This window comes from Monomorium pharaonis, chromosome 1, assembly GCF_013373865.1.
Source record: "Monomorium pharaonis isolate MP-MQ-018 chromosome 1, ASM1337386v2, whole genome shotgun sequence".
Classification (NCBI taxonomy): domain Eukaryota; kingdom Metazoa; phylum Arthropoda; class Insecta; order Hymenoptera; family Formicidae; genus Monomorium; species Monomorium pharaonis.
Window position 1 is genome coordinate 17,109,110 of NC_050467.1, and position 12,922 is coordinate 17,122,031.

At 31.7% G+C, this 12,922-nt stretch overlaps 1 protein-coding gene across 5 annotated transcripts in view; it reads right to left on the reverse strand.

Moving 5' to 3' along the window:
• Positions 1 to 12,922, reverse strand: part of LOC105832775 (complexin) — a 174,850-nt gene that overhangs the window by 36,284 nt on the left and 125,644 nt on the right. Inside the window, exon 1 of one of the 5 annotated variants that reach the window (XM_012674003.3) lies at positions 1,982 to 2,115. The exons of 3 other annotated variants lie outside the window; for them this stretch is intronic. In XM_012674003.3, the coding sequence (XP_012529457.1) occupies positions 1,982 to 1,994 (13 nt within the window). In that variant the 5' untranslated portion in view covers positions 1,995 to 2,115. One more of the 5 variants, XM_012674014.3, reaches the window with a different exon arrangement.

Genomic DNA, 12,922 nt, shown 5'->3' on the forward strand with positions numbered 1-12,922 from the left:
TTAAATACATAAGATAATTAAAAGTTTTTTAAAATAATTTAATATACGTTTGAATTAAAATACAAATAATATAATTCCATTAAATATTAACGTTTTATGGAACACTTTAAATTTAGAGGGAGACTCTGTACATCATTTCTTATATCTTTCAAGGCTATCTATAGATACTTTTTAAGTTTAGAAGTTGCATAAAGTAAAAATAGGTCGAGTATGTGACAGCAGACGTACAAAGAGATGCAAGGACAGATGGCACTCATTAGAAGGTAAGCTCAAGAGGACAAGCTTATTTGGGAGCGGACGCGCTTCTAAGTCGATGACGTAAAATTCAATTATGCTTCCGATGTCTGGAAGAGAATTATCTCAAGAACGATCTCGACACCCATCGACTAAGTTACTCGAAGATTTTCATTATAAATTGAGTTACAGCAGAATTTCAATCTCCACCATCGATAATCGAATCGTAATCGTAATGGAGATGATGCGAAAGCCCGTTTTCCTAATGAAGATATTTCTCTCGTGTAATGAATATAAAGGTATCGAATAATTTTATCAGAGTACCAATCGATCAGGTAATATGAATAAATGTCGTTTTCTAAATTAAATTTTTTTCAGGAATTCTTTATTTTTTTTAATTTAATTTATTTTATTCGTGAAGCCTAATAAAAATGTACACAGGTAATGTTAATAAAATAAAAGTTGTCACTACCTGTACAGGAAATACTTTATCAATTTTATTTGTATTTAATAAAATTTTTTTATATGTATTTAAAAATGTATATATATTAAATCGAATAAGAAAAGTGATTGTGTGTAAACGCATAAAGAAATAAAATCTACATTTAATCGCCTGTGCATTTAAGTCTGTGAAAAAGAATTTTAAAATTAAATTCTGTGATTTTTTTCCACAAAAAACTGATCACCCATTCGTCAAAAAATGTAAAGACTAAACGCTGCGAGTTCTTTTTCACAAAAAAGCAAAACCAGAATAATATAGTAATATATCAATATATTTTTTATAAAAAACAAAAGAAAATACATAACTGACACGAGTGAATAAACGATATTGCACAAGACATTATTTTTTATTTTTTATACAAATACATATGTATTTTGTTCAAATTGATACTCCAATATTTTTAATATAAACATATAGATGTAAAATATATTCGATACACACATAACAGTACATTTATCAAAAAGAATTGTGAACACGTGCTTATTTATTTGTCGATGGATTAAAATATGTCTTTTTTATTTAAATTGTTTAATTGATTGTGTGTGCTGAATTATAAATAATTTCATTTAAAAATCTGTTTTATTATATATTAATAAATTAAAATCTATAACTTTAAAAATACATTTTACAACTAATTTTGTTGCGTTTTAAATAAAATTGATTTCACATATTCCATATATATATATATATATATTTAAAAAATTTTATCAAAAAAAAAACTTCCTAAAACAAGTTTTGAGAAACAGGTCAAACACTTTTTTCTTTCTTACTACTGCGATTTAATTCGTTTTAATTTAATTTAATTAGATTTAAATGTAGAACGAGTTTCAGGCGTAAATCATACGATGTCTTTTTACTGAATTGTCTGTTCTGGAGAAAAAAGAAGGAGGAGCGGGAGAAGGAAGAGAGAAAGAAAGAGAGAAACAGAGAGAGAGAGAGAGAGAGAGAGAAAAAGAGAAGCGAAAAGATTAAAAATGAAAAGTAGTAGAATCACCTATCCAATAATTTTTTAACTTTTCCCTTCACAATACCTTAATCCTTTGATGCAGATGAAGTCTCACGATTAAGAAAGGGTCGAAGCCAGTCGCCGACACACTCGCGATTAAAGTATGCGGTGAAACGTGCTTCGTAAAATTTCCTTTTCTCCGGGGTGGGAGCGGGTCGATTTCGACAATCGGAGCGTATCAATCGAACAAGATCAATAAGCGATTAAGTAGTGCATGCTTGGTTTTGAATAGGACATACCCAGTATGTCCATGATTGAGTCCCGTGATGGCCTGCACTCGTGAAAGTGGCGACAGTAGTACTGGTGCCGTAACGGTCAGACTTCGCTACGGAGACTACTACCACCACCACCGCTGCAACCTCTGTCTGTCCCCACCAACCCTTCACGGGGGTGCGCACCCCCCACTACGGGGATGGGCGTGCTTGTCGGCGTGGAGGGGTTGGAGGGGAGCTAGAAAAATGTTCAGTTCCTCTCTAGAGGTACCGTCGGTTCCCTTCTACCCCTATCTGCCGCGCAATATTTTTGCCGTCCCTATAACCGACATGATCGGCCTTCCTATAGAATAGGATGGAACGGAATGCGACACCGACACCTCTCGATATGGAGAACGAAGAATGGAATGTCGGTGGTGAGCGACGTCGAGCTTGTACAGCCGGTTAAGCGGCTCGACTGGGTCACGGGGAATAAAGTGATGGAATAACGTGTGCAGTGTGCCGAACAAAGCTGTACAGTAAAATACAGATTTATTTTGTGTAACGAATCCTTTCCCTCTTCAGGCTATGACAGCGCAGTGATGAAAATAAAATCTCGTAAAAATGGCGAGATACAATTACGAAGATATTGAATAATCCTTACAAAGAAAGAAACGTGATGACGCGTGTTCCACTGTTTCTATAACAGAATGTAATAGAAGTGTTCGTTGAATTGAATAAAAATTTTAAATTAGTATATTGATATTTAACTCTCTGTCTGCAATTTATATAAGTCTTTTTGACACAAACAAAATTTCTCCGCTCAAGTTGTCATTTTTATTAAATAAAAGTTTTAATAATTAAGTTAAAAAACTATTTAGTGATGTAATAAGAAGAAAAAGTAACTCTGAATTTTTCTCGATTTTTTGAAAACCTAGAACAGTAAAAAAACTTGGACTGGACAAAAAAGAATTAGATTGCAAATAAAAGGAATAAAAATATAATTGTAGGCAAATGGTTAAATTGAAAATTTCAAGAGTGAATATCTAACAATGAAAAAATAGAAATTGGAATAAAACAGTAGTATACACAGTAATACACACAGAAAAACGTTAGTATTAAATTAAAACTAATATGTTCCATTTATCAGTTATTGTTTCACATATAAGTATAAAATTAGATTTTTATTTATATAAAATAAGGATAATTTTATGCATATATAATTTTATCTAAATTAAAAAGAAATTTGATATACTTAATTTATAAATTTCAGCAAAATATTATATTTTTATTTTAATTTATAAATTGTCAAAGAACATAATATATAATCGTTTTGATAATAATAATATTAAAAAATTCTAATTTTTTATTTAAAAATATTGTTATTTCTTATTCAATATTTTAAAAAATTTATGAAAATTACTAAATAATAAGAATATACACGGAGAGAAAAATTTTTATATAGAAAATTCCTCAAAAATTACCGTGATTTATAGGAATGTGGATGCAATTGTTTTGAAGAAGAAAGTCTTTTAATTTGCTTAATTTTTAGAAAGTAAAGGATAAAAGTTATTATTTATGTCTTACTAAAAAATAGACAAGAGCACTAAGTATAAATTATCTTACTACACACGGTAAAATTTATCATGCTTCCTATAAAAACTTTCCAATTTAATACAAACTATAGGCACATCTAGCACTGCTTAATGCTTCTGCGAGAAAAATGGTCACCCATCCAATCGTGAACCGCCGCCGACGTTGCTTCACTTCGAAGACCCTACGGGAACTAACACTTCGTGATGATTTATAAACACTCGATGTTTACGGATGCATATTTATGGCTACACATGTGTGATAGATTAATAATTATTGTTGAATTGTTTAAAGTGTTGTTATAAAAACGTGGAAGCATATATAAGTAAAAAATTGATATAGGAGATCTTCAGCAAAAAAATATATTCAGAGAGGTTTATTTAAAAAAGTAATTGTAATTTGTGATTTTTTTTTTAATTTCTACAAAATGTTTGATATTTATATAAAACATTAAAGACCCCTACAAATTTTTACTTTCAATAAATATTTTTATATTCATAGAAATTTTTTCCACCGTGAATCAATCGCATATACCTATTGAAATAAAATTTGCTGTAATTCACTATATTCATGGAAATTTATCTTCAATTGATCGAAGGCTACCAAATGATGCAATACGTAATATTATTTGTTTCTTTGTCACTTAAATACATGATCAACACGATATGAAACTCGGTAGCCGAACAAGATAAACACAGTTTTTAATAACTAAACATTTCGATTTTAATAACTAAACATTTCGAAAATAAAGGTATTTTCAAACCAAAAATGTTCCTTGTTTCTGTGTATACCAGCAGTTCATACCCGCAGATTCGAACAGATTGCGGTAGATAGCCATCAACTGTGTCCGCATTAAGCTTGTGTTCTGTCGGCAGAGTCTGTCGACATAATCTGACAGCAGATTGCCAGCAGAACCCGAGCGGGATCTATCACTTCGTAACCGTTTAAGTAATATCTTCCATTTAAGCGATAGATTCCGTTCGGTCTCTACAAGTCAAAATGTCTTTATTTCTATACTTATAAATTTGTTGAGAAGAATGTTGAGAAAAATGTATGAAAGATGTTAAATTAATTTACACAGTTCGAAATAATAAAATAGACAAACAAACATATATAAAACACTTAATAGAAAGTTTCTAAATTAAAGAATAGAACAGTTTGTGAATACCGTTTTGTATAAGTAAGTTAGCAAAGAATGGCTGATAACTTAGTGTTGTGAAGGATTATATTGTCGCGTTATACTGTTCAGTATTATTGTATTCTCTCTTTGTTGCTGAGAAGAAGCGAGTGAATTGTTTGCCATCTTGTAAATATTTGCAAACAAAACTTCTGAGAACTACAGTGATAAATATTGCAGTACTTAAGCTGATTCAAAACTGTAAAATAACGTGGAATACGAATAGAAGAAATAACAAAAATAGAAAGAATAATAAAAAAGAATAAGCCTTATTTCTTTTTGTAACTTTACTAGATATTTAAGTAATCAGATCAGTAATTGATAAAAATTTGTTTTTCAATAATCAAACATGAAAAATTTAAATATTTTTCTTTCTTTTGTATTTACAAGTGTGAAATAGTAATAGAAGCGTTAACTTTATGACTTCACTAAATATATTTGAATAATTAATAAATAATTAAATACCAACTCAGTTATAATAGGATTTTTATGTTAATATTTCTTATGCAATTTTACATACATTTTCAAATTTATCAAACTACGCACGGAAAAAATTTTCGAACTTAAACACAGTTCTAACAAGAAAACAGCAAAACATCTCCCTCCTCCCAACTTTAATAAACTTTGAGTATAAATACTAACTTTGGGTATAAATAATTTTGGGTTAAAATACAGAAATAAAGTTAATTGGTCGATTACGAGATATCGTTGGCGAACATTTGTCATATAGTTTGTGCACGATAGTCAAAGTGAAACCAAATTCTAAATTATCCAAAAGAGTTTAAAATTTGATAAAAATCTCAAAATTATTCTATCCGATCCCAAGTAACATTTAAATATAAACAAAGAAGACCTGGAAATCATTGATTATTAAAAGTTTGTAAAAGACTTATTAATTAATGACAGAAACATACAGACCGAAACTATAAACATTTCTTTAAAAAAGAAATTATTAAAACTATAAAAGAAAAAAGAAGAAAGAAATAAAAAAATAATTTAAATAAAAATTGAATAGTTTCAAGAGTACTTCATAATAATAATAAACACAATTTTTTACATAAAAATAAGAAAAAAATTACTATTATTTTAAAGTATTCTCTTTTAAAACTATTCAATTTTTATAAAAATTTTTTTTATTTTTATTTCAGTTATTCAACAATATTTGCTTTAGAAAAAAATAACTGAATTTTTTTAAAACAATTTACTCCCTTGATGTATGAGTACGTATAAAAAAATATATGTTTCTTATTTTTATCTATACTTTAACACATCCAAATTATCAAAAAAAAGGAATTCACTTATGTTAGTTGTGTTTACTTAATAAGTTAAACAATACCAGTAATATTAATATTAAATTAATTGTGTCATTATAATACTATTCTTTACAATGTTTTACAATGTGTTTAATACCTAAATAATTTCCAAGTCTTCTTTTTTATTTATATCCGTATACCATTTGAGACAAGACAATTTTGGGATTCTCGTCAAATTTTAAATTCTTTTAAGTAATTTAGGATTTGCTTCCACTCTGACTTATCGTGCACAAGGTATGACAGATGTTCGCCAACGATATCTCGCAATCGACCTCCGGTTAATGGGTCGTAGGTCGCAGACCCTATTAACTACTACCCGCGAGTAGACCCAATAAATTATATCGCTCATTAAGTGCGCTCTCTACACGTGGGAATATTCCTTAATGGCTTTCCGCCTTCACTCGGAATACTTGCGTGCAAATGTGATCCGCGCTTTCGCTAATTGCAATTTCTCCCTTCTACAAAAATTATGTATTCTTACTTTCATTCTTCCATTCTAATGGAGTAATATGAGTTTACATATTAAAATTTAAGAAATTATCAAACAAGGTTGTAAATATTCTAAAAGAAATCTTATAATTTATCCTTCAAGTTGAAAAGAAGATAGAAATGTGCTTAATGAATTTATGCATGAAACTCTCCATAACTAATAATAAAATCAGGAGGAATAATAATTCTACGTATAAAAACATTAATAAAATGTTTACAATAAAATGTTTTCGTATGAGCGGAGGTATGCTTTTGAGAAAATTATTTTTAAAATTGAACAATATCCTTTGTTCCTATTTTCATTATCAATTACAAGACGACCTGTATATGGCACAGAAAGACTTGGCAGAGTCACCTTTTATCTTGTTTCTTTTGCACAATGTAATATCTGTGCTTTTAGCCAATTGCAACCGGAGAGAAAGGAAGAGTCATCCATAGGAAACGATCCTTAACAAAGGTCCCACTATCGTTTACTTCCTTTTACGCGTTTACGTATCGTTCGTACCTGCTGCCACCCTGCTTGACTATCGGCTTGATAAATATGGGTAGCTGTTGAATAATGCAACGGGTGCTCCGGCAGTAAACAAGTAACGTAACACCGCGGGTTACTGATTCGCCTAAATCACTCTGACCGACCTCCTCGCTCGCTTATGCGACTCGCCGCCACATTTTCCGCAAGCTATCTAGATTGATACATGTGTTTTGTAAATAATGCGAGCACATGTTTTGCAAAACACAGATAATTCGCAGAATCAGAAATTCTGATTTTACGATAAAAGATAAAAGAGAAAATTATAATTTTGATCGTGAGGAAAAATAAACTTGAAAAACAAATTTCGACAACGTAGCTTAATACAATTTGTTATAAGGAACCAACTTCTTTCTTTTTAACTAAAGTCCACAATTAAGTTGATCTAATATTAATTATTTAATTATGCAATGTCAATTTCTCTGTCTTATTTATTTTTGTAAATTGGCAAACAAGATTTCTGTACAATAAAAATAAAAGTACGAATTGAAAGATTAATCTTTATTGTAATGTAATGTAATGAATAAATCGCAGTGTTTCAGCTAATAACGGTGAAAAGTACGGACACGCGATCTGTGTGTTTGGTACAGGTTATTCCGTTAGTAGCGTTTAAGCACGCCTTGATGGCTTCAATCACGTCAAATGCGTTGCGTTTGATTGCGTTCGAGAATTCCGACATGTGCACGTGGCTTTATATACACACGTGTGCTATTATAACAGTGGAACATGCAGAGATTTGGTCAGACGCGCGAGACCGCTTTAGGCATCGATTTCAACTAAATATTTAGAAACTTCTCTAAAAAGAAGAAATTAGAAAAATTGATTATTTATGCAAGAGAAATTTTTTTCCATCCTAAAAAGATGAGTTTAATAATAATAATAGTCAAGCTTTAATGAATTAATTTTAATTAAGTGTTTGATTAATATAACCAAACATTTAGTAATATTTAATAATTTAATTACTAATAACCATAATAATAGTAATTACTAAACAGTTATCAAACGGTTATTAAATATTAAATATTTGATTATATTAATCAAACACTTAATTAAAATTATTTCATTAAAACTTGGTAACTCTATAACTTGATTATTATTGCTAAACTATTTTTCAATGTATTTCCTAAGAAAATTTAATCTACATACGAATTTTGATAGCAAGATAGAAATGTAATAATGAAAAAATTATCTTAATTAAAAAGAAAATTATTAATGGTAATATAAAGTTGTGAAATAGTAATATAAACATCGCAAGAGGTAACATTAATAAAATTCCGTCAAGATGCCGTGCATAAATTCTGCAGCTTGGGCATGCGCGATTTACGTAATAAAGCGCAATACTTTTTTATTTCATTCATAATTTATAATACTTAAAAATATATGAATTTTTTCAAAATTAATACAAGATTATTACATTAAAAATATGTTTTCACTTTAATACTACTATTTTTTAGTCGGCAATTATATTTTGCAATCTTGTAATCTGCAAAACAAATTAGCACAACCCGCTAGAATAACAAATCAATTTTTCCAATTTTGTGGAATATTTTTCTTCGAATAATCAAATAATTCAATTATCATAAATTTATTTACAAACGTGATTGCAGCATTCATTAAAATCGATGAAGAAAATCGGTCTTTTGTATAATTATCAAGATTTCTTAATTCCTGACTTTTAAGATTAGGAATTTGCATTTTATAGAGTCATCTTTTTATCTTTTTTTTTTTCTTTCATTAATGTTGTTCCAACATATGCTTGTTCCATATTAATACTCGGGGCGGATTCGCGTAGCTTGTGTATTCATCTTTGCACGCCAGCGAAGGAAGGAAGGTAGGCAATCTCCGAGGGAGGAATCTCGAGTCGGCAGGCTTTCGCGCTATAAAGTTGTTCTTGAAGTATTCCTATATCGCCCACACCGTTGGTATGCCAATATAGTGCTCGCCCTTTGTCACCCCCCTCATTCCCGAGAGCGTGCTCTCGTCGACCACTCTCGTCACATCCCTTGCCGCGCTGCCATATTCCCTCATCGACCAGCAGAGCGTCCCCTGACCCTCTCGCATACTCCGTTTCGCACACAGTGGTATGTTCGCATGCCAGAGATATAATGATTGGCAGCGGACTGTCTGCAGTCCGACCACGACGATGCGTGGACTACGTTCCCTTCTCACTCATCGCGCAATGTTTGCATGAGCAATTAAATTCGATAAATTAAGAATTGGACAATTAGTCAATATGACGATGTCAATATGCACTTGCATACAAATGTCTCCCCAGTATGTAGGAAACTTACTCTATTATTTTTATAATTAATGGTATTTATAATTATTGCTGTATTAAAAATTTCTCTCCTTTTCGAATCTTTATTTCCGTAAGAAAAAGAAAAACTTAATCACACCAAGTATTAATAAATGGTAGTAAATATGCACTAGATAATATTCCCGATTGTACGTACAACAAAACTCTAATAATATAAAAACAAACAAAGTTTGTTGTGTTGAAGACAGCAAAATGTCATATTTTTAATTTTCTTAACAAAATAGTAATAAATTATTTAATTATTCAACTTTTGATTGCATCTTGATTGGGGATACAACAATTACTTTTTCAGAAAGTTATTTCTATCTCGTAAATTTATATTGTGATTGGTATTAATAATGGCAAATTAACGAGCAACAACGATCTATGCGACATGGCAACGAGCTTAAGTTAAACGCATGGTTGCTGATAAGGCTCGTCGTAACGGGTACTGGATGCCAGCAGCGTCGTCTGTGCTATGAGAATGTATACTCGGCAATTCACGCCTCGAGACATCCACGCTTTTCTGTTTGATTGTAAAATAACGACATCGCTACGTCTTTCGATCGTAAAGGAAATCGTATCATCGATTTTAGCCTGTCTTTTTTTTTATTTTAAATTATTGCTGAAATCAGTAAACGTTATTGTTATATTGTTTCAAATTATACATTATTAATAACTTTTACACACGCGTATAACTTTTTTCTTCCTCCTTCCTTCGCTTCTCCCCCTTTTTCTTTCTCTACTAATTTTACCGAAAATAACGATAAATTATATAAGAACTTAATTCATCGTTATTTTCGGTAAAATAAGGTATAATTTATACTTTTAATTATAATGAAATTGTAATGAAATTCTAAAAATGGGATATTAACTGTCAATGTCACGTAAATTAATTTATGTGCTAGCGCATAGCCCCATTCGCTTGTGGTTTTCGCAGGGATGCAGAGAGGCGACAGGTTTTGACGTTAATATGATGCGGCCGCCCGCATGCGAGATTGACACATTCTATAGGCTTAATCGGCTCCTCTATGCCGCCGTTAATAGCGCATGATCTAATCGTTAATCCGCATCGTATGCTTTTTGCGACTACTAATTCCCCTGAAAGCTATTTGTTCCATCGACGTCTAAATAGCAACGACCAAGTAATTTCACGTTTAGGATCGAACGTCGAGCTATTCACCCTCTCTCTGCCTGCGCAAGTCTCTCCAACTACCTCCAGTCAGGATCATCTCTTAAGGAGAGCTCAATCATCCGTCTAATTACCGTTGCTTCTCTTTTTCTCGCTTCCAACTCATTCGCTCTTCTCTCCCGCATCCTCCTTCGTCATTCACTCTGAACTTTTGCCTCTCCAATTCCCTTCTTTTGTACTTCGAAGAAGGTTTTCCCTCCTTTTGTACTACGATACTTTCTTACTAATGTAACCCGGTCAAACACGTCTTCTTCAAATAAGTCGCCGTTTCAATTTTTTTTTCATTTGCTTTGTAAATGAGAAAGAAATTGAATCAAATACAGATTATAAGTTAAACGGCATAATTCTTTATTAAACAAACAAGAACTAAAACAGTTAAAATATTTATATCGAAATTCTACGAAAATTTGCAAACAGATATAACAAGTTTATATTACAAACGTACAGTATGTACAAAAGTATAATATATTTAAAAAACCAAACAGGTTTATTTTCTTTAATCTAAATTATGGCGCCAAATCAGTCACGTTGTAAACAATTTTCTCGACAAGAATCAAACGCGTAAAGAATAAATGTTTCTGACAAGAACCAAATATAAAGTAGACACTCTAATGTCAAAAGATTAGGCGTTCTAACCTTTTTATTCTCGTTTGTGTATTTTTTACTTTCCTTTTTTTGGTGGAAGCGCATTCGACTAGCGAGCTGAATTTGGACAGAGCCACAGGTTTTTTAAATAGATCAAAATATTAATTATAAAACATACATTCTTGTATATCTATTATATGTTCGAAAAAAAATCGTAATATTTATTAAAAGAACAGTCTTAAGATATAAGATTTCTTATTTTCTGAAAATTTAACTTATTTAATTTTTGGAGGGAACCTTTCAATTAAATTAAATCACTTGTTAAATAAAGTACTTTTGTGATGAGAAAGACAGATTTTATATATAAAATAAATTTAAAAAACTCGGTCGACATATAATAAAATAAAACAGTGATAATTGCAATAAAACAATAAATTTTAGTATAAAGGACATTTATAATGAAATATGCGAAAGTGTGATAAGTATAAGACAGGAGCAAAAAGAGAGAGCTTCAGCGGGAAGTTGGAAACGGCTGGATAGAAGGATTGCGTTGCGCCGCGCGTGAAGTTAATAACGGCTCAAGCGCTTGAGAATAGAAACCACATACAGTCCACTCACGTGCGTGCGAGTCAGGCTACTACCACCCCGGCTGTAAATCAGCCTTAAACCTGGCTGGGCAGCTTACAATCAAATGTACTTAGCTAGCCTTACCCGAAGCGGACGGATAAAGTGGCGAAAGACGAAAATGGAATATATCTACGATCATAAAGCGCACATACCACCTAACTTCTCCCCTTCTCTCGCGCCCAGCTCTATTCCATTCTTATTCCCTTACGCCGTCACAGCTTTTACTTCCAGAAATCACATTCGTAATACGTCGTCAAAGAGAATTCTTTTGCAGGATTCTAATGGAATTGCCTCTAAATGTGCATCCATACATCAGAATTCCAGGTGAAGCACTCCACGCGGTACGCGCTTTTGCTCCAATACCGAGATGCATGTTGCCTGCATTGAATAGACATCGAATAGTTGAGATACTTAAACTTTATTTAATTTCTCAGCTATATATCTCCGTAATATGCTGCAAAAGGTATAGAAGAAATGTTATTATAAAAAGATACAAAATTGGAACGAAATACCACAATTATTCGTCACCTAAAAGTAATTACCTTTTGCAGAATTTTCAGCGAAAGCAAACGCTAACATCTTAAAAGACTACACATTCTTTAAAGAAATAAAACTATCTTGATAATTCTCCCATGGAGTAAAAATCTGAAACTGCAGTTTTATGTTCCCTGTAGAGATTAAGATGTTTCTTAAATGTAAAGATTAAAATTCTATTTGATATTTCGTCGTTCCATTCCCTTCTCCCGCAGCAATACGCTGTATTAGCGACACTTTATACTGATTGTGCAGTAATAATAGTTGCTTAAGGGTCCTCAAAGATATTATCTCGTAGAAAGTTAATAAGATTAGCTTCCTAACGTCTCTAAATTGCCATATGTTTTCTCAACAGAAGATTTCCAAGGACTAACGCGATAATGGGGATTAGGAAGGGCCGTTTTGAGGGTTGTACCAGCTTAGACAGTGAACGTTGGCTAGTACGGCGTCGAGGGGACCCAGATTAGAAAGGTCTAATTGCCACTTAATCTACCAGTGAATATATATTGTTATCAGCCCGCATGTCCAATCTACAAAGCAGATCTCAATATATGCGAGGCCTTTTGGTAGACGACAATGACCGATTGTCGATCTAACGCGAGAAGATATAAATCGCCCTTGTAAAGTTGAAGTATCTGCCACTTCTGGTCTCAT